The following is a 20,509-nucleotide window of genomic DNA, read 5'->3' on the forward strand; positions in this document are numbered from 1 at the left end:
TTCTGCGAAGTCCCTTTCCTCCTGTACACCGTGGGTGTCGATGTGAAAATGTTCTGCCGCGCGAGCGAGAACCTCATTAAGGAGGGGCTGGTTATCGACTGGCGAGTCGGTAACTGGGGCTTCGTTCTCTACCGGGGAATCTACTCTGTAAATTTCCTGCTCATCTTCTCCCTCCTCCTGGTCCTCATCATCCGCATAGTATTCCGTCCCGGTTTGTCCCTCCATAATTCCAAACTCCTGGTCCCCCTCAGGGAAAGGCTCTCCTTGGTACCTGGGGTGTGGAGTAGAGTATAGAGTAGAGTAAGGCTGTACCTCGAAGGGTTCAGGTCTTTCGAACCGGGCCCTTTTACTTAGGGGGATGGGATCAGTGGAACCTGAGGGTGTTGCCCCCTGAGGGTCATACGAGAGGAAATGCTCTGGATTCTTGTCGTAAAAATCAGCCAAGGAAGACATCCTTGACATGACCCTGTCTATGTCTTCGCTGGACCATTCTTTGGAACAGGGGATGACTTTAGTAGGCAATTTAGGGGACTTATCAAGGGTACCCTTGCTGGATGTTGATCTCTCAGTAGACTTAGGGGGGAAGGATGGTCTTACAGGAGTGGAAGAATGTGCTTTCCGCTGTTTCCCCCCCTCCCCGTGCATGGAAAAATGTTTTCCCTGTCCCTTGGAGGCCCCGGAGACTTTCGACGCCTGGCGTCGAGGATCGGGAGAGGTATCTGTGTCTTTTGAGCGTGGGGCCTCGCTGGTGTTAACTGCGGGCTCTGTCTCTTGGAGCGCGGCCTGGGGGTGGAAGTCGTCTTCGTCCTCCGACGATCGAACTTCCATTAGTCTAGGGAGCGAGGCACTCTTGGCAAGAGTGGATGATTGCCTTGCGTCATGAGGCGATCTCGATCGAGAGCGCCCAGAGGACACCGAGTCGGACCGTTCTATCTGTGCCTCTTTCCGAGAAGTCGACGTCGTCGAGGTTCGGTTGGACTTAGTGTGCTTAGTGTGTGTAGGGTGTGTAGCGCTTGCGTCGCCGGGGGTCTTCCCCATAGCCGCCCTGCCGGACGACCTTCCGAGGTCGGGGACCTGCGCTCGGCTGTCTTTCGACGCTGTAATGCCCTCGCCGTCCGAAAGTACGGCGTCGCTGCCATCGCTGAAGGCGCCCTCCGCTGCCATGGCCGCCTGCCTGGCGTGGTGGGCCCAACGCTTTGTCGAACGGTCCTTAAGTGTCTTAGGTTTAAACCTACTACACGCTCTGTAGTTCGCTTCGGGGTGGTCCCTCAGCAAGCAGAGGTTGCACGTGGCGTGCCTGTCGACCCAAGGGTATTTGCGGTTGCACTTGGGGCAGAATTGGAAAGGGGTACCCTCCATACGCACCTTGAGGCAGCGGGCTGATAAGTGTAGGAAATATATAAGTGTATCTCTATATACCAAGAGTGAAGAGTATGTACCACCCCCCACTCTCCCTACTTGCAGGGCCGAGGCCAGCGGCCTACTAGGCCCGGGCCGAGGCCAGCGGCCTTCCGAGGCCCAGATCCGTCGTGCAGCAGCCGACGGTCGATGTCTTCTCCAGCCGTCGTCGAGGGTCGACGTTGGTGTGGGGAAGGATGTCAATAAAGATTAACAAATTTCAATTATTAGCAAAAGTATGGCTAAGGCCAGGGGACTCCGCAAGATGCTTCCGACCAGTATGGCGGAAAAAAACAATCTGAGGATCCTAGACGCGTGAGGGATCTTGGGTACAGTGGACGTCACACTAGGGATAGTATTACTGGCACGCCTGTGTCGACGCCCATTTTCGAGTTTCGAAAAACAAACTGTAATACTCCGCAGCTTCCACTAGATGTCGGCCTATGCACAGCGTGTGATCTAAGCAGATTCCACAAGCCTCAGAAATATATATATATCAAAGGATAATATAAATCAGAAGAAATCTCAAGTTTGGTGAAAAGGATCTGATGTGTGTGTGATGAAATTAGAAAGGGTGTAAAGACAGTAAAAGAAAGTATGTGTGAATGTGAGTACTGGAAAAAGAAGCTAAGATTAAGGATTAGTCCAAAGAATTCTCTTGTGCACAGGTTGAGAATAGGTAAGTTGAGTTAGTGAGTGCACAATAACAAACCAATGACAGAATGTTATAAACAACCACTTAGCCGAGTGGTAAACATTACAAGGAAGTCATTAGACAATATACGCTAGAAAAGAAAATCGATTTAATACAATTATTTTGGTTTATATTGACAGACACTGTTAACTTGCAATATAATAATAAAATCATATTCTGAATGGTCTTCTGAAGAGATGCTGGCAGAAATACATTTATATAAAGGCGCCAAATGAAACTCTTAATTCATACCAAGTGGGTATAGAGAGTCAAATTTGTCTATCCAATGCATTTCCTACTGTATCAGTCTTGTTGGTCATGTCACCTACTCGTGGTAGTGTGTTGTAGGGAAGGCATGTATCATGAGTATGACACTGACACAAGGAATACAATTTGTAAAACCTTTACTGAAAATGTTGGGGTCAGAGAAACTCCTATTTTGCCCAATAACTAAGATGGGAGTAGTATCGATCATAAACGATAAACAAAACAGTCCTAGTCGAGTCCGTCAAATCAAAAGGGCCTATGTTAACAAAACCTAAGGCCTGCTTTATCTCTTGTACTAAAAGTGTAAAAAGGAGAAATGTATGTAAAGGAAAAATCAGTGTTCAAAAGAATAAATTTAGCTGAACCAGCTCTCCTCCTCATGTTAAACCTCACGTAAGGCAGTCTTTGTAGGCAGCATAACACACTCTGGCTCGGTTTCTAACGCTCTAAGCAGTTCCAAATCCGTGGATTGAGGCCCGCCTGGCCTTCCACGTTACGTTAAAGTCTTTTTCTTGACTTTCAAAATTGTATTAGAAAATAAAGTTCACAAAGGTCTTCCTCTGCCGGGCTCAGACCTTACAGCACACAGTTCATGCAGATCCACCTCTGTCCGGCTCAGACCTCTCACGTCACAGTTCCACACAAACTTGTCCGGGGGCTCCCTTCCCCAACCTTACTGTACTTCGGGACTCCCTCAATCGGGCTTGGATCCCTTTTCGGATGTCGAAGACTTCTCAAATATGCGTGGTTCTTACCGACCACTTCGACTCAAAGTTTACGTTTCATTCAATTTAGCTTTATAGCTTCACATAACGTACCTTTCACTGAGTCTTTGGAATGGGCTACTTCCTTTCGCCGGACCACTTAGTATCGCCGATCTCACAGCTGCCTTTTTCTTCAAAGTTAATTCATAGGTCTGCATTTCTTTTTGTGTCTCATCCACAAGCGTGCATCCTTCACTTGTGATATAATATTGCTACTTCATTCGCTACAACACACAGCAGTCTTTCAGGCCGCTTGCCAACTCACGGGCTGTGTGCGCTTCTTTCTTGTTTTGCTATTTTCAATTCACGAGTCAAGGTTAGTACCACAAGCTTGGCCTCGCACTCTCAACTCTGCTATTCACCTTGGGAGGGTTACTGGTGTCCTTGAAACACAATTCAATCTTCACTTGTGGGACCTGGCCATCTCCATGTGTCTTTGCCGGCCTGCCGGAGTCAACAACCTCCAGTAGGGAACTCCTGGTGCTCTTGGCCAGAGCTCTCGTCCCTCGGTCCGTTGCTCTGCTCCAGTAGGTGTGCCTACATCCTGGAAGTTCTGCACATACTCGTCTTCCGCCTTGCTCAGAGTGGGTCTTTAGGTGTTGCCTTTTATTCGTGTGAGGAGAGCTAACTGGTATCAGGTGCATGCACTCAGTGTAAAGTGTCTGACCCGATTAACGGGACATGTCCAGTACGATGTGAGAGAGTTAGTCTGGTTACTCTTAGTCACCCTCTTCCTCTGCCCAGTATTTGTGTAAAAAGGGGAGAGGGGTTGGGACGTCAGAAAATCCTACAAAATAGGATGGGGTAGATGAACAAAAAAAGGGGCAATACCGTGTCTCACCATAGGCTGTCTCACCCCCACTCCCCTAAGAGCCCTCACCCAGGTGATCCTCCTGCACTGGTCCACCCAAGGGTCTGAATCCAAAGGTGATGGCCATGTTCTGGCCTCCTAAGAGAGAGAGTCCTGGGGACTAACGGGTGAGACACCCTCTGTTTTCTCACAGTGTGTACAACTTCCAATACAATACATCTCAGTTGCAGTGTTTTGTGCTTATATTCCTTGAAAGGTCTGTAATCTGGAGATTTCAGATTACCTATGCGTATATCTGACTTATGTTTAGTCCAGCGTTCTTTGGCCTTATGTGGTGTCTGGCCAATATAGAATTGGTCGCATGGACAGGAGAGCCCCTAGAGCACGTTTATAGATTCACAAGCAGTTTAATGGTGCAGTTTCATTGTACGCCCTGCTTGAGGATGTCGTACTGAATCTCCCTTTATGATGTTAATAAAGTTGTGACAGTTCAAACAAGGATATGTCCCTGGTTTAGTTTTCCGAAGTGGAAAAGGCGATTGAGTCGGGATTATGCCCTTCTGCTTTCATTAACTGGTCTCTTAGGTTTCTTCCACATTTGTAGGCTAACATTGGTGGTTTTGGAAAAAGATGTGTCACTTGTGGGTCTTGTTGAATCAGTTTCCAATTCTTCCTGTTATCACTCTTTTAGGGTAAAATCTAGAATAAAAATGTAGGTCCTGCTGTGGTTTCTCTAGGTTTACCGTATGTTTCTCTAACCTTTGCAGGGGTTTTGCCATGTGGGTTGGAATCCTCTCAACTTGTACAATTGGAAGTATTCTGAGAGATCGGCTTTGATTGGGTCCCAATGATGGCTTGTTAGCAAGTGGGTGCCATGTCTACAGTTTATAAATGAAACCCCACAACCCAATAGACCGGTTATGCATGGTAATTCACATTCTCTTCTTCCGGTGCTCTAAGCAGTGATTTAAATTATGCAGAAGTTTGGTTAAAAATTAGTTCCACATGTTTAGATTTAATCTCCTATTTAAATTATGTTGGTCTTGTGAAACAAATGTTTTACTTATGTTTACATTTATATGGTTTTAAAATAATCTGTAAACAAGACATGAAATAAACCAGCAAAGGTTGATATGAAAATAGGAGCTGAAGGAAACAGACCTCAACCTTTACAGTCTGCCCGGCGATAAGATACAGTCCTCCAGTAACCGTGTTACCTGTCCTAGGTTGTTCCTTCCCGTCTCTGCCGCCTGCAACTGTGCCATCTTTTATATATTTCTTTGCACCAATAAAATTAATACTTTCTCTTGAGGCATACAATTATGTCTTACTGACACTGTCATAGTACAGATCTACCCTCTGCTCCTGCACAAGATCAAACCTAGACTCACCAGATAAAGTTGCGTTCATTTGACCAAACTTACCTACCCCCTAGTCTGGTCATCCTTGCACGTTTAATGCTTAACAAGGGCTGAGTAAGAGTGTGTAGAATATCTAGAGCACAGTCAAAGGAGGAGAGAGGAAAAGACAAAATATTAACCATTAAGCAAGGACCAAGTTCCCCTGGATCCACAAAAGCCACTGAACAACTTGGGAGAGTAGACAATGATTGGGAAAACTATGAGGTGCAATAGTAAACACCTTTAGCCAATCGTGCACCAGGTGCTACATTTTCCCTTGATGATCCCTTTGACTGTGCATAAACGCCAAATGCTCCAACGCTGTAAACAGTGACAATAATAAAGGTAGTCAGTGCCCCTCCAGTTCAAACTCCTCACAATCAAAAATAAAGAATGAGTCTTTATGTGGACTGACATATAAAGCAGAAGTAAGAGCAGCCAAGTAGTTCCTTCAAGGAGGGCACCTACATACACGTCTCCCAAATGGGTTCTGTAGAGAAGAACACACACATCTTCAACTTTTCATTTGAGGCACGAGTACATGGCCTCCCACATTGCACTCGGCTAACATTGCCGAAGCTTCCAACGTACAGTGCTTCCCTAGTGCCTCTAAACATCACCCACCGGGACATCCAAGCTGTGGCCATTGCATGTTGGGCTTTTGGCAATGTCCCTCGATCATTCTCTCGTGTTGCCAAGATCTAACTCCATTCCCAACTTCCCTCTCCCACTGACACTGCAGATGTGCCACATGCCAGTTCACCCACTTTCAAATGCAGCACACCCCTTTACTAAGCAACCAAAAAAAAAAAACACTGGAGATCCTGCCACCTACACCACTTAGAATTGGAGGTAATTGCACCAGTTTAATGAGGGAGTAAAACAGGGTGAAGAATGTGAAACAATGCAAAAAAAACTTCCAAAGGCAAAATGAGAAGTAGCAACAAAAGGTATCCATTACGGCAGAGCACCTTACGAGATCATTGCCAGTAGCTTCTACCAATCTTCAACTTCCCAAAAACTGCCAGGTTAGGGGACTACCAGGGCATGTAGGGCAGAAAGGCATATGGTGGCTTTATGAAGACAACACTAGTCACATAGTTCCAGTAACAAGGACGGAATCCTGGAGAACGGCAATGGAGCATTATTTCAGCGATCCTGCCCTCATGGTGTATGGTTCACCGGCCAAACTCGAAACAGACATTTAAAAAAAAACATGCATTGTAAAGGACGCTGGCTGCGTTCTGAAAACCAGCTCCGGCTCTGTGTTACAACACCGCCCCACACGGGGAAACATGAAAGAGCAGAAGGAGGCACAAAAACAAAACAAACTATGGGTGAATGCAGGCTGGGGCAGGGGAAAGCGAGGGACAGGGATCAGTACAAACTATGAAAACAAATCTTAGTAGTTGATTAGGTATTTCTGTAGGTTGAAGTAAGAGTTCTCCTTTGGCTGGGGAGAGAGAGTGTGGCCATCCTCCACTATTATCTGTCGAGTTTCGAGCAGTGGAGTGTGGCAGCCACTGGGGAATACAGTTGGAACCTCAGGTTTCCTGTGTACAATATGATATGATAGTTTATTTATATAACGCCTATACAAAACGTGTTTCCAAGCGCATCAAGGCAAGGGAGGGAACAAGGGAACACACAATGACATTCTTACAGGCCATGAACAGTAAGGTTGTGAAATTAACTATCCTACTCGGCCTGACGACATTTCAAATAGTGCAAAAGCTGGAGACATAGATAAGGAAGGGAGGGGAGAGTGGGAAGGAAATGGAAACAGACAGGCGATTACCATACTAGGACTGAGGACGTTTCTGGTAGTGCCACAGAAAAACAAAAGGTGAGGGGTGCAGAAAGGGAGGGAACAAAACAAGCGACTATCGAACTAGGTCCGATGCCATTTCAGATAGTGCTGGGGGGGGCAAGTAAGGGGAGGGCGCAGGAGACAGACGAGGTTGCTATTATACTAGGTCAAGGAACAATTCTGATAGAGTAAGTGCATAGAAGAAAGTATGGGGAGGAGATAGGGAAAGAGAAAAAGGGAGAGGAGGAGAGAACAGAGCGTAAGCAGTCAAAAAGAGTGTGGAAGCAAGAGGGGAGAGAGAATACAATTGCAGAAGTCAGTAGCAACACATAATGTTGCAGGCCAGGATACAAGTTTGGACTTCGGCCAGGTGACCTGGACTCACTTGCACCTGCTCCCCATCTGCAAAGGAAAAGAGGCTGGAGGGCTCCTTAAGTAGGAAAAAAGAGCGGCAACTAGGAAGGCACCAGGTGGGCAGGGCTTGCCAAGTGGAGAAAAAGAGCAGCAACCCGGAAGGCACAAGGTAGGTGGGGCTTAGGCCAGGTGACCTGGACTCACTTGCACCAGCTCCCCATTTGCCCCATAGGCATAATTGGTCTTGGATCATTTATCGCCACATTGCAGGAGCTCAATGTCCTTGCTGGTTGCAATCACTCGCTGAGGGGAGTTGAATTTAGACATCTTTTTTGGTATATAGGTAGGCTCCTTTCCTATAAAACCCAGCCCCTGCTTGGTGTGTGCAATGGTTCTGCAGCTCTTAAGTTGTAGTATTGTTTGTACGCTTGAGAATAACTCTCTCAAGTACTGATCTCATGTTCACCTTCTTCAAACCACACCTGTACATCCATGGAGCGTTCAGTGGGATAGATGCCTCTCTGCTCCTCATGAGGACAAAAGTTTCAATACCGGTAACCGAATAGGATGTTGGTCTATAATCAATCAGTTCTTCTTTGATGATGTTCCTCCAAATGAAAGAATGTAGCAATCACCACCGCTTAGAGGGGCATACAGGGCCGGTAACGATTGGCCAGCCCCAGAATAGGTAGGCCTGAGCTAAGCGAGGGCCACAGTGATGGCTCCGGGTCATTAGTGTCCCTGTACGTCACCCCCTCAAAGCAGGTGTGATTCCTATTTGCACCTGGGCATTGTCCGGCGTGCAAATAGTTTTGTTTTATTAACGGGACATGGGTTCTGCGGTTATTGCGTGCACCCAATCTCCACTTACCCTTTTCTATTTCTATTATGGTGGGCGCGGCAGGCAGGAAGGAGCGCCAGGAATCCGACACAATCTGCACTCCATTATCAGTTAAAAGTTAGAAACTTGACCACCTTCCTTATAGTGGCACCGTACTTAAGGATATCCCATTCCACCCACTTCAAGGTATAATCCATTAAACCAAAATGTGTACCCTCTCAGAATCTAGAGTTTCAAAGGGGACAATGATGTCAATTGCTAGTTTCTTCCATACCATGTTGGATACTTGAATTGCCTAAATAGGGATTGTTGTATTTTCTTTGTGTCTGGTTTGTTTCGCATGAGTGTCACTCTTTCACAAGGTTTACGAGATACATTGAAATTCCAGGCCACCAGTACTTTTCTCTAATGCAATGTTTGGTCATGTTCTTTCATGAGCCATTTATTGATTTTTGGGCGCAAGGATAGTGGAGGAATAAGGAAGTGTGATGAATCCTGTGAGTCATCTCTAATTCCCCGTCAAAGATCTCCTCCTATATGGGCAGAGGACGGCAGCCGCTACCTGATCCTTACCCTGGGGGTGGTATTCTGGGGGAAGAACACATGGGAAGAGACAGCTGTCTAGGAAAGGTGGTGACCCCATTTGGAGAGACGTGGTATTCTACCCTTTCTAATGAAGAAGACATTATAATGCCACAGTCTTAATGGCTTGTTGCCTCCATGTAAATCCCTCTCATTGTGAAATTCAGAACACCTTTCATTTAAATCATTCTACACAAAATGCATTCATCCTTCAGATACACAACACATATACATAACATCTCCTACTACTGGTGATTTGCTAAGAGAAACTCCTAGCCTACATCATTTTAGAAATCGCAATATTTCTAGGGACCTCAACTACCATAATGCTTCAAGTACTGAAACGAGGAAGAAGAGGAAGGCGTTAATGCAAGGTGAAAGTGACTCAATGTTGAATATGCAGACAAGTTCATATAAAGCCCAAGTACACAGAACATTTAAAAAAGATTTCTGCATTCAAGAAGGAGAGAGAGCCAGAGAACGTGGTAGTGGAGTCAGAGAAGGAGGCAGAACGTCAGCAGGCCATGCCGGAGATGATTGCAGGCACATCCAGAAAGCAGCTCGCAACCGTGCGAGATACATGCTGGCTTGGCGCGAAGGGGTGAGAAAAGCAGTGGGCACCTGTGGAGGACCATCAAAGCTCTGGCAGCAGCAGCAGGTTTGCCTGGGAGATGGTTGTGCCGAAAATCAGCATTCCTCTGCTCGGGTCACAGAGAGACACCGGCGAACAAATGCAGGATTGCAGGAGATGCTGTGGGGAGGTCCTTAGTGTGAAGGAAGCCTTCATAGAGAAGAAGCTTCCTTGCATAGACATCCCACGGGCCAGGAACACTACAACCAGTGAGTCTACCTAGAGCCATTGGGGACAAAGGCAAGAATCAAACAAGCCCCCGTAAATGAAATGTTACTGTGGGGACAAGTGGAGTAGGATGTTGATATGGGAAAGTTGGAATAAGCATTACCCCAAGCCAACAACTAGGAATGTGTTAAAAAGGATGTCCTGATGTAGGGAATACACCAGGTAATTAATATTTGGGGCAGAGAGATACCTGGTAGAGTAGTATATCAGGGGATCTGCAAAACTCCATAAAAGGATTCCTGGTAGTGAAGTATACCAGGCAATCCAATTGAAGAAAGGGAAGTCCTAGTAGGACTATACCAGGCAGTGAACATATGGGGGAGAGAGATACCTGCCACAGGAGTATGCCAAGAGATCTGCAAACCCCCATCAAAGGATTCCTGGCAGGGGAGTATACCAGGCAATCTAATTGAACACTTAAAAGTTAAAAGGCATTGTGGAAAGATACCTGGCAGGACAGTATACCCAGGATCTGAAGAGTCCATGAAGGGATTCCTGGCAGGAGAGTATAACAGGGACCCCTTAAAAGCTGTAGTATGGAACTCTTTTTTTTGGAACATTTCTTTTAGTGAAACCAGTTTCAACAAAGCTAAGGAAGAACAGAAAGTTAAGGAACACATTGTTTATATAGTCACCTTTATTTTTAAACTGAATACCAAGAAACAAAGGAACTATTGTTTAAAGGAGAAACCTTTGCCATCCTCTGGAAAACATTGTTCGAAAGAGACACTTTTGCCATGCTGCATACATATCTAGGGGCCCCCTTTGAATCCAAGGATCTCTCCTTTGAAAAGACTGTTTCTGTTGAATTTATTTATTTACTTTGATTATGAACACTTTTTGCCAAAGATGGATCAGAAGGAACAGGTTACTTTCTTGTAACACCTGATTTGCAGAATGGGTCTGGCATGGTTTCACATACTCATGAATGTTCCCCGTCGTCAGATTGGAAGCACTGTCAAAACACGTGTCATCACAGAGGGCATTGTCAATACATAAACAATTAACTAAACACTGAAAAAAAGTTCATTTTTCTTCTTTTTTCGGTACAACTTGGGCGCATGAGTGATTTGGAGTTTAACTGCCAATACTAATTTCCATTTAAACGGAGTAGAGGAGCCAACGACTCCGTTGTTACCCTTTCTCATGTGAACAAGAGTAGTTCTCAAAACAAGATAAAAGAGGGCGCTGAGGTCCACCACAAGGTACCCCTAAAAGGTTCCTCAACAGCTTAAATATGTTTTTTTTTCAACCTAAGAATACTACAAGATCACTGACACCATTAATGTGCATTGCTCTGGCTCTTCAGCTAGACTAAGGATGTGCAACCCACACCGCTGGCTTTCACTAGCCAAGGACCACAGTTCTGACATGTGCAGTTCTTGACACGCTACAAGAGGAATGTGAGGACACCTGTGTTGGAATTCCAAGGTGTTCCACTGATGAAGAACATCCAGCACCCATTTTCTCCGTGGTGATGGATTTCCACCAGTCAACAAAGTTTCAAGCTTGCTTTGGCATCTGCGTCCTGGCCTGTAGGTGGCAACACTGTACTCTGCTGCCAAAGGCCTGTGAATGGCCCCTGTAGGATTCCTGGGCAGTTGAAAGGGAGGGCTGATGATGGGGGTTTTTATACCCATTGGTGACCTCCCTCGTGAGAACCGAAAGGATGACAACCTCCTCTGCTGCAGTGTCCCCCGCGAGCGTGCCATCTCTGTATCTGTCTTAATCGTGTGGAGAGACATGTCCACAGTCTTGTCAAACAGATTGTCCCTACCAAAGGCATGTCCACTATCTTGGACTATACATCCGCCCTGAAGTTAGAGGCCTTCAGCAAGCCTTGGCACCGGAGGGCCAACCCATTGCCCATGTGGCAGAACCGTGAATCTGTGATGTCCAGCACCTCCGTGATGGCATGGTCTGAGGCTACCTACCCCTCCTGCAACAGGGTCAGGGCCTCAACCTTCTTGTACTCAGGCAGAAAGTCCAGAATGGGCCGGTGCTTATACCAACTCCCTGTCATAGCGGGACAGGGTGGCCAGGGCATTGTGGGCATGACAGTGGAGGCTGTGGTGAAAATGATATGCTTTCCCATTGCATCAAGCCTCTTCCCCTCCTAGTCTGGAGGCACCATTCACGAGGATGACGGATTCGATGAGCACTTCCTGGCGGCGACAGACACCAGTGAGTCCGTGAAGGCTGCAATCTCAAGCATCCAGGGGCCGAGTCTAGGACCCTGTACTTCTTCTACAGCCTGTCTCTCTTGGGGTGAGCGTTACTTGCCGTCTTCATCAGGGCCAAACCCACCTCCCAGACATCATCCACTAGAGGGATCGACATGACGGTCTTCCGTGAGCACTCCCGGCATTGCAAGAGAGATCCCTCTTTCCTCTTCTCCTCTGGGACCAAACTGAATAGATCGGATGTCCTCGAAATCATGGCCTGAAAAGAGCCAACCTCATCAAGTGTCAAGGCACTGGAGGGGGTTTGTTGGCACTCTGCAGGGACATAGTCGCCATACACTGAAACACTTGTGTATGAGCGCGATAAAAATAAAATATCAATATCAATACTCCTCGCTATGGGTTGCAGTAGTGTCTGTATCAGTACCAGTGTCGGTGCGTGGCAGCTCCTCCACCACTGGGATCAAAGGCCGGTGGGGTGGTGGCATCGGTGGCGGTGGTGTCACGACCCTCAGCCCTGATCCCCACTGGCAAGCTCATTGGCCTGGTGGAATCAGGACTCAGATCTCAAATAAGGCCTGGCATCCACATCTCAGGCCCTCTTGGGGCCAGTCCTGGCGCATTTTGGCTCATGCACAGTGAAAGACATCTACTCAGGGAACTCCTAAGAACCAAGCTATGCGGTGTAGTGTTTTGGGTGTGGTGGCCTAGGGACTACTTTACCTGGACTACTTTGCAGAGGCTATTTAAACCACACCCGAACAAGACAACACGCTTCGTGTTACTTTGCAGCTAGCAACGTGACGCTCACCGTGTCCAGCTTACTCACGAGCCTGGTAAATCAAAACCTGCAGAAAGACAAAATAACATTGTTAGCAGCAGCATCTTACCTGTGATCTCCATCCTTCACTGCTCGCAGCTCCTGGGTAGCTCCGTTGGATCTGCTCTTCGTCCGGACCAAAGGACTTGAAAAAAGGAGAAAAGACATCATTAAAGGAGGTATCAGAGACATTTCAACCACAAATTGCTTAAAAGACTTACCTGGCTAATCGCCTTTCAGCCGGCATCGTTCCGGCACCCACACGCGCTGGGAGAACACCGCGACCTACGAAAAAGGAGAAAACACAGGTCAGCGAAGACAAGTCATTGCTGCACTGCACAAAGCGCTTACTTACCGCATCATAGCGCTTATTGTGCGCCATCATTTACCGACGAGGCCCAGCATAGCCAGTTCACCACGCGGACGCTCCGCACACCCTAGGGAGATAAAAGAGACATTATCAAACAGAGAAAGGTGTGCAAGAATAACAACTCATAAACAGCAATAAGACCTACCTGAAAGACATTACTTGGGCCGCTGTCAGTGAAGTAACTGGACCGCATACGCCCACGAAAGTCAATGCGCCCCTGCCCAGAAAGCAGGACGTAGAGCACGCCAACTTCTACTACAAGGTGAGAAGAGGGCCCAGAGGGGCTGAGAAATCACACGGGAGGTGGGGGGAAAACTTACCTTGGTCGGCCAGTCCTAAACACAGTCCTCCTGTATTTTCAGGCAGAACTTCCACAAGAATCAAGAATCATCCCAGGGAATCAGTGAGAGGATACCAGCGACCAACTGGCTGGTTGGTGTCCTCGTGAATACCAGGTGAGCGTAACAGGTGGCTGAAGTCTCAGACCCAACGTGTCCCTCGGCTGGCCAGGCTTGGTTTAGGTTTTGGCCTGGGAGTACTTCTGACCAGAGGTCTAGGAGCAGAATGGGCTGGAACAGGCACAGGAGCAGCCGGCAGTCTTTGCCTTATCTCCGATACCAAAGTGCGGAGTGTCGTAAGGATGTCCAAAAACATGTCCCTGGGCACTGGTCGAAGCGTGGATGGAGCAGTTGAAAGCGGCTCTGGGCTGAAGCATCTCAATGGGCTAGACAGTGGATCAGGCTTTCTCCATGGAGATCCATCCCTGGACACAGCCCGAAAGCCCCTTTCGTGGTCCGATAGTAGTCCTCAGGCAAATGGTCATTTTCTGAGCTTGTTTAGATGAGCGCAGAACCCCTTAGGGAATCCCTCGGCATCCTCTGGGTCATCATCACCTGTCTGCGGATAGACTCTGTAGGTAAGTAGCAGCTCCGTGGTCCTACTCGAATCCTTCGGGAATGAGGTGACGAAGGGCACAACAGGTGCATCAGCCGTGATCGTTGGCAGAGCCATCGCAGCAGCATTTATAGGCCGTGTGGTGGCTGTCGTCTTGATTGTAGAGAACACGGTAGTCGCAAGGCCCCCTTTCGATGAATTAGTGAGGGTCATCGATGGGATCGTGGTCCTCGATAGGGCCGACATCCTGGAAGGCAAAGTCGTGATCTTGGTCGATGGTGGTGTCAGCGACGGATGTCGAGAGGGATCACCTGACTACTTCTCCTTCCTAGCCTTGTCCGTGGATGACGATCTATGCTTTGAAGGGGTTAAGACTTCCTCTTGGAAGGTACACTCCCAAAAGGCAGGCTCACTGTGGACGTTGACAGGGAACATGTCCTTCCCGAACTGGGTAGTGCAGGGACCCTAGCAGGATTCATAGTGTGGTGCTTAGCCTTTTTTTGGACCCCCAGAGAAGGGCATCCTCAAAGGACCTCAACCTCTTCTCAGAGGAAGCATGCTCATGGGACCGGATGGTGCTGGATAGGTATGACTGTGCCCAGAGGCGACGTCAGAGGCCTTCCCCAACTTGAGCCATGCTGCTAACTCTCAGAGGGGCTGCCAACTTCTCCCAGGAAGCCACAGCCCGGATTACGTTCTTCCTGGACGGTACAGTGATGAGAGTCTTTTCTGATCAGGCCTCGGCTACCCCATCTCCCATCTCCCATCTCTTGCGGAGTCCCACAAGGGTCATGCACTTCCACAACCCTCTACAATATCTTCACTTTACTCCTATTTAATGATCTAGACGAGCATGGCATAGCATTCACAAACTACACTGATGACACACAAATTATCCTCCCTCTCTCCGGCTCCTACGAGCAAGAGCTGAACACCCTCACAGAGACCTATGCCTTCATCCAGGATTGGATGGCGGCTAACGGTCTATGTCTCAATGGGGACAAAACAGAAATCCTACTGGTAGGTACCAAGGAAATTCTGAACAAACTAGACAGTCAATACAGAACCTTCAGCATTGAGAACACCGTAATTAGGGTCACTGCTACAGTCAAAACACTGGGTGTGTACCTTGACTCCACCCTATCAATGAAGTGTCAAGTTAGTGCAATTTCATCGTCAGATAGCTCTTACAACTAAAATCCTCAATGCAGTAAAACCGTAACTCTCAGCCAAAAATTGCCTTAATATAGCCAGGGCCACCATTGGGGCCAAGCTGGACTATTGCAATGTCCTGCTCCTAGGCACATCATCTAAAAACCTCAATATACTGCAAATCACACAAAATAACGCCCTTAGAGCTGCTCTAAGCATTCCTAGGAGAAATATCTCCCAGGCCAGACGAGACGCGCACTGGCCCACTGGCCCACTGTCAAGGAGCATATACTGTTCAAGATCCTTGCCATCACCCACAGATGCCTCTCTCACTCGGCACTCCCATACCTGTTAGAAAGAATTCACCAGGCGCCTGCAAACAGACCTAAATGGAGCCAATACTCACCAGCTTAATATCCCAGCCTTCAAAAGAGTTAAAGCTGGTGGGGCTAGCGTTTCGGTGTTAGCACCAAAAAACTGGAATGCACTACCACTTAAGCTCAAAAATGAAACCTCCTTCACTGTGTTCAGAAAAGCCTTGAAAACAAAGCTATTTAACTAGATTGTACGCAAGGGAGTTCCCCTGTAACCACGGAACTTGCCAACGGTATTATTGCAATCAACCATGTAAATGTAAATGTTTTTCTATCTTATTCCATCCTATGGAATCTGTAGCAAGTGAACCCGCTGTAACAGCGCCACGATGACTCAGGGCCGCTGCACGCTTTATAAATTCAAATAAAGAAATAAAAAAGAAAAATAAACCTGCATTAATGGTCCGTTTTCCTCGGAAAAACACAGCAAATCTTGCATTCTTCCTTGCTGTGGTCTGGATGTAAGCAAAAGAGGCACTTGAACGGCCGATTCTCGACGTAGACATTCCCTAGTCCACATTTCGTGCATATCTTGAAGAGATTCCTCTTGTCTTCGGACATTGAAGGCGCGAAGTAGGCCCAAGCCTGTGCTTCCGAAATTTGAAGAAGAACTGGCAATGAGGCAGATTGTTGCTGACAATAGGTCCTTGCTGCCAGTAGTTGATCTATGATTGTCGGTGGAACAAATCAGAGAAAAAAACAGACAAATGTATCTGAAAAAAAATCTGAAAAAATATAAAAAATCTCGAAGAGCAAGATGAGAGGACTCCCAACACTGAAACGTGCAGTACAAATATGAAGATAGCCACCAGGAGTGGATCTTAGGGAGACGACGGTCAAGGACAGTGATTGGTTTAGAGGAGAAATGCAGTTTTCAGGCTAAAGTGAAACTGCTTTTCTTTTTACAGAGTATTCCCAGCCTGACGACAGGGAATATTCATGATCATGTGAATCCATGCCAAACCCTATGCTGGAGAACATTTCCTTGCACCCACCTTTTATTGTTACTTTCAGAGGGTCAGATTAGAATGTTTTTGAACACAAGGACAGCTTATGAGTGTAATGACTTGACATAGACAGATGTTTAGTTTTAGTTCCCTAGGTAGGGGAACTCTTGTTAGGTTAGGGAAAGAGAGGTCTTCATCCAAAACTATGTTGGTCTTGTTCCCAAAGTGTTTTTCAAGATTGCTGATAGCATTTTACTTCCTGATGCTCCCACTGACTGATGCATCACTGCTTCCATCCGTGATGCTTGGTTTTGGTAGGGCTCTAAAAATAAGCAGCCCTTCAGCGTGAGATGGAAAGGTAAGAAAGGGACAGAGGGATAGAAGCATACCTATAAAAGTGGGCAGGAACATACTAGCCACCGTGCTCCTTTTGTCTTGGACGGGCTGGGTTAACAAAATCCAAAAGAGTGGGGGGCAGTGGCAGGACTAGCATACGGCCAGAATGAAGACATGTCACTCCTCGTGGACTGACAACGCTTGGAAGAAAGCAGGAGCAGAGGCAGGTCTAATTGGCCAGGAGGCTGGTGGCCTGGGAAATGACTGTCGAAGAGAGAGAGAGAAGAGTGGCAGTACTACCAGGGAGCCAGTAAGGGAGTAAAATAGAGTACGATTGTGAAGTGACAAGAATGAATCAGGAAGGGTGGAGAAAGGAGTAGACTTGAGCTGAATAGAAAGAAGTGTATAGGAAAGCAGAGAGGAATTACATGGATCTACCCCATTTGTAAAGCACTGACTCTGATGTGCATCCCTTCACCATGGGGAATATATTCATAACCATTTGTCAATCTAAGTCGCCAGTGAACTAAACAGTAAAGAGGAAATTATATGCATATAGAGTACAAGTGTTTTTTAGGTACATTCAGGGAACTATAGGAAAACTAAATAAAACCCATGTAACTTCTTTCTAAATGAAAGATAGGACAAAGGTAGCACTACCGAGATGCTGAGGAACTGCACCTACCTTTAAACTGCTGATGTATGACGTTAAGGCACTCAGTAAATAACTCAACCATCATAAGAGCTGATGAAGTGTCGCTTTCCAACCATGGATAGCAGCGTTGATTACTAAAAAAACAGAAATGTGTTTAGGTTGATTGGTGTAGGCCTTCAGTTAACCATCTGTATACACATGCATCAAATGTAAATTCAACTTGCACTTGACTGGGTGGAAAACGTTTTACCTAACAAGCAATAAAGTATATCAAAGCCAGAGTTTCAATTCAGAGATATGTCAATTCAATAAATGAACAGACATGAGCGAGACAAGTCTTGTGATTGTAAAATCAAAAATTGATTGATGCGAACAGTTTAGCACATTTTTCTGAAACACTGGGAATTACACTGGGTAGCACCACATACCATCTTCTCTCTGCTTATCTGTGATATATCAGCAGATGACAAACCATATGTAAATTAGTCTTTTACTGAGCACAAAATGAGCAGTCAAGGCAAAACTGCTACATCACAAATGAATAAATTACCTCTCAGTAATGTTCTTTCTGATGGATGTTCTTCCCACAGATTCCTCATCTATGATATTCCTAACCCAGCGCAGCAGTTCTCAGGAACCTTTTCTACAGCCCGGGGGCGCATTGTGGCTCAGTGTCAGCTACGTCCCATGCACTGGACATGACATTGTTTATATATATATAGCGGCGCCACGCCCCAGGGTCTCAGTTATACACTTTTTTCCCTAGCACTCTGATGTTTATGGACTGCAGAACCAATGGTGTGCTAGCTATCCGACACAAGGGGCAGGTACTTAGGGTGATGAGAAATCTGTAGGAAAAACATCAGACAGAAAGAACATTACCGAGATGTTAATTAAGTTGTACTTCTAATCAGTGCTCCAGATAAGATTTGGAAGTTTGAGTATTTTATTCCCTATTTTTTTTAAAGTTGAGAGTTAAATGATTTTTTAGGGGGGAAAAAAGCAGTCTAAATCCCAATGAGAATATTTTATAGGCAAGTAAAAATATGTTTTAACTGAAAAACGGAAATGTGTGTATGTATGATTATTGCTTTGAACCTAGTTATTCATGCACATCAAAGGTACGTGTCTACTTCTTCTGATCAGGCAGTAATAATAGTAGTTTATTCCTGTAACACTACATGCATTGCCGATCTAAACCTATCCATGAAGCTGTGTGAGTAAAAGCAGGGGCTCAATGTTCTATGTGTCTGTTTCCAATTTTTTTGTTGGGAGTATTTTTACTCCCCATTTATATTTTTGGCCAGTATTTTCCTATTTTTAGGTAGTAAAAGTGGCTGATACACCACTTGGTTGTAGGGCTGCTTCTAATGGATTCTTTCCTCCCCCGTATTCCTCATCTATGATAGACTGCCAAAACAGTACATAAATCTGGAGGAGGCAGGAACTAAAGACTCCACCTAAACCACAAAACTCTGGAGGACTGCCCTAGCAAAAACGGGCATCCTAGCCCGCAAGGGAATCCAAGCAGTAATGCTTAGCAAACATGTACAAAGAAGCCTACGTCGCAGCCTGGCAGATGTTCAGGACAGGGACACCTCTCTGGACGGCAGAGGTAGCAGCCACTCCTCTGGTAGAATGGGTGCTGAGACCCTCAGGCACATCCTTTCCAGCCAGATCAAAGCATTCCGAAATGCAGAGAATAATCCACCTTGACAGGGTCTGTTTGGCGACAGCCCTGCCAGCCCAAGCCTGAGTAACCAACGAAAAGCTGGTCATCTTTCCTGGAATCTCTTGTACGAGAGAAGTTCCTTTTATTTGGAAGGGTGAGGTGGCGGAAAACAAAAACAGGAAGATGGTTCTTCTGGGAGTGATGGAAATCCGAGGCAACTTTCAGCAGAAAGGAGGGTCTCATCTCAAAGTAAAGGAAGAGGGAGCGAGCCCCAACTGTGTTTGCGCTGGATGCCAAGAATTTTCACTAATGTTTTGGTGTGTCTAGCACAGTATCTGAACTTTCCATTGAAAATGCATTCATCGAAATGTATTCATTGAATTGCTTTTCCATCGAAAAGCATATTCATTGAATACATTTCGATGGTTAATTTCTATGGATAGGGTTAGGGTTAGGGCTAGGGTTAGAGTTAGGGTTGGGGTTAGGGCTAGATTTAGGGTTAGATTAAGGGTTAGATTAGGGGTTAGATTTAGGGTTGGTTTAGGGTTGGGGTTAGAGATAAGGTTGGATTTAGGGTTATGGCTAGCGTTAGAGTTAGATTAAGGTTTAGATTAGCGGTTAGATTAAGGGATAGATTAAGGGTTAGATTTAGGGTTGGAGTTCGGGTTGAGTTAATGGGGGGTGTGTCGGGGTGGGGAGGCCTGGGGGAACCCTCTATGCTAACGTATTCTAGAAGTGATTGTCAAGATTCTATTGATGTTCCCAGTCTCTTAATCATTCAAGATCTCTGTGTTATTCTTAGTTGTCCCTCACCAGTCTTATGTTGTGTGGTTTGGTTTGGTTTATTTGTATGGACAGTGTATCCTCTTTCAAGCAGACCTTTATTTACTGCATGCCTAAATCAGGCCTTCCAGAGACTGCCTATGTCACCACAGCATAGCTTTTTCGGTGCAGCGGCATCAGTGTCTCAACTGACTCCGTCTGCCCCTACACCCTCTTATTTGGTCACTGCTTACCCTGTTTTACACTGGGCGTCATTAACGCACATCAGCAGGTCTCCATGGCATTCCCTGGGTTCTTTTATCCCCCCCCCCCCTGATCACTGCTGGGCCAAGGCTGAGTCATTAGCTCTAGGGCCCTCTCGCTTTTGAGGAGCACCATCATGCTTGCTCTCTGCATGCCGTTGCCGAAGGTGATCTCTAGTTTCAATGCTACAGTCAGGTGCCTGCAGAGTTCCCCGCTGTGCGCTCACACTCTCTCAAGCTTCTGCTCCCGACTCATCAGATGTCAAGATAGGGGGGATATTCAATGTGAAAGTGAGCCCTT

At 46.4% G+C, this 20,509-nt stretch overlaps 1 protein-coding gene across 1 annotated transcript in view; it reads right to left on the reverse strand.

The window, feature by feature from the left end:
- The window catches only part of EPG5 (ectopic P-granules 5 autophagy tethering factor), a 2,517,217-nt gene that overhangs the window by 483,290 nt on the left and 2,013,418 nt on the right, over nucleotides 1-20,509 (reverse strand). Inside the window, exon 35 of the mRNA XM_069626898.1 lies at nucleotides 17,542-17,645. Coding sequence (XP_069482999.1) covers nucleotides 17,542-17,645 — 104 coding nt within the window. The remainder of the gene's footprint in view (nucleotides 1-17,541; nucleotides 17,646-20,509) is intronic.

The sequence above is a fragment of the Ambystoma mexicanum genome, chromosome 6p (genome assembly GCF_040938575.1).
Source record: "Ambystoma mexicanum isolate Mex_15411 chromosome 6p, UKY_AmexF1_1, whole genome shotgun sequence".
NCBI lineage: Eukaryota > Metazoa > Chordata > Amphibia > Caudata > Ambystomatidae > Ambystoma > Ambystoma mexicanum.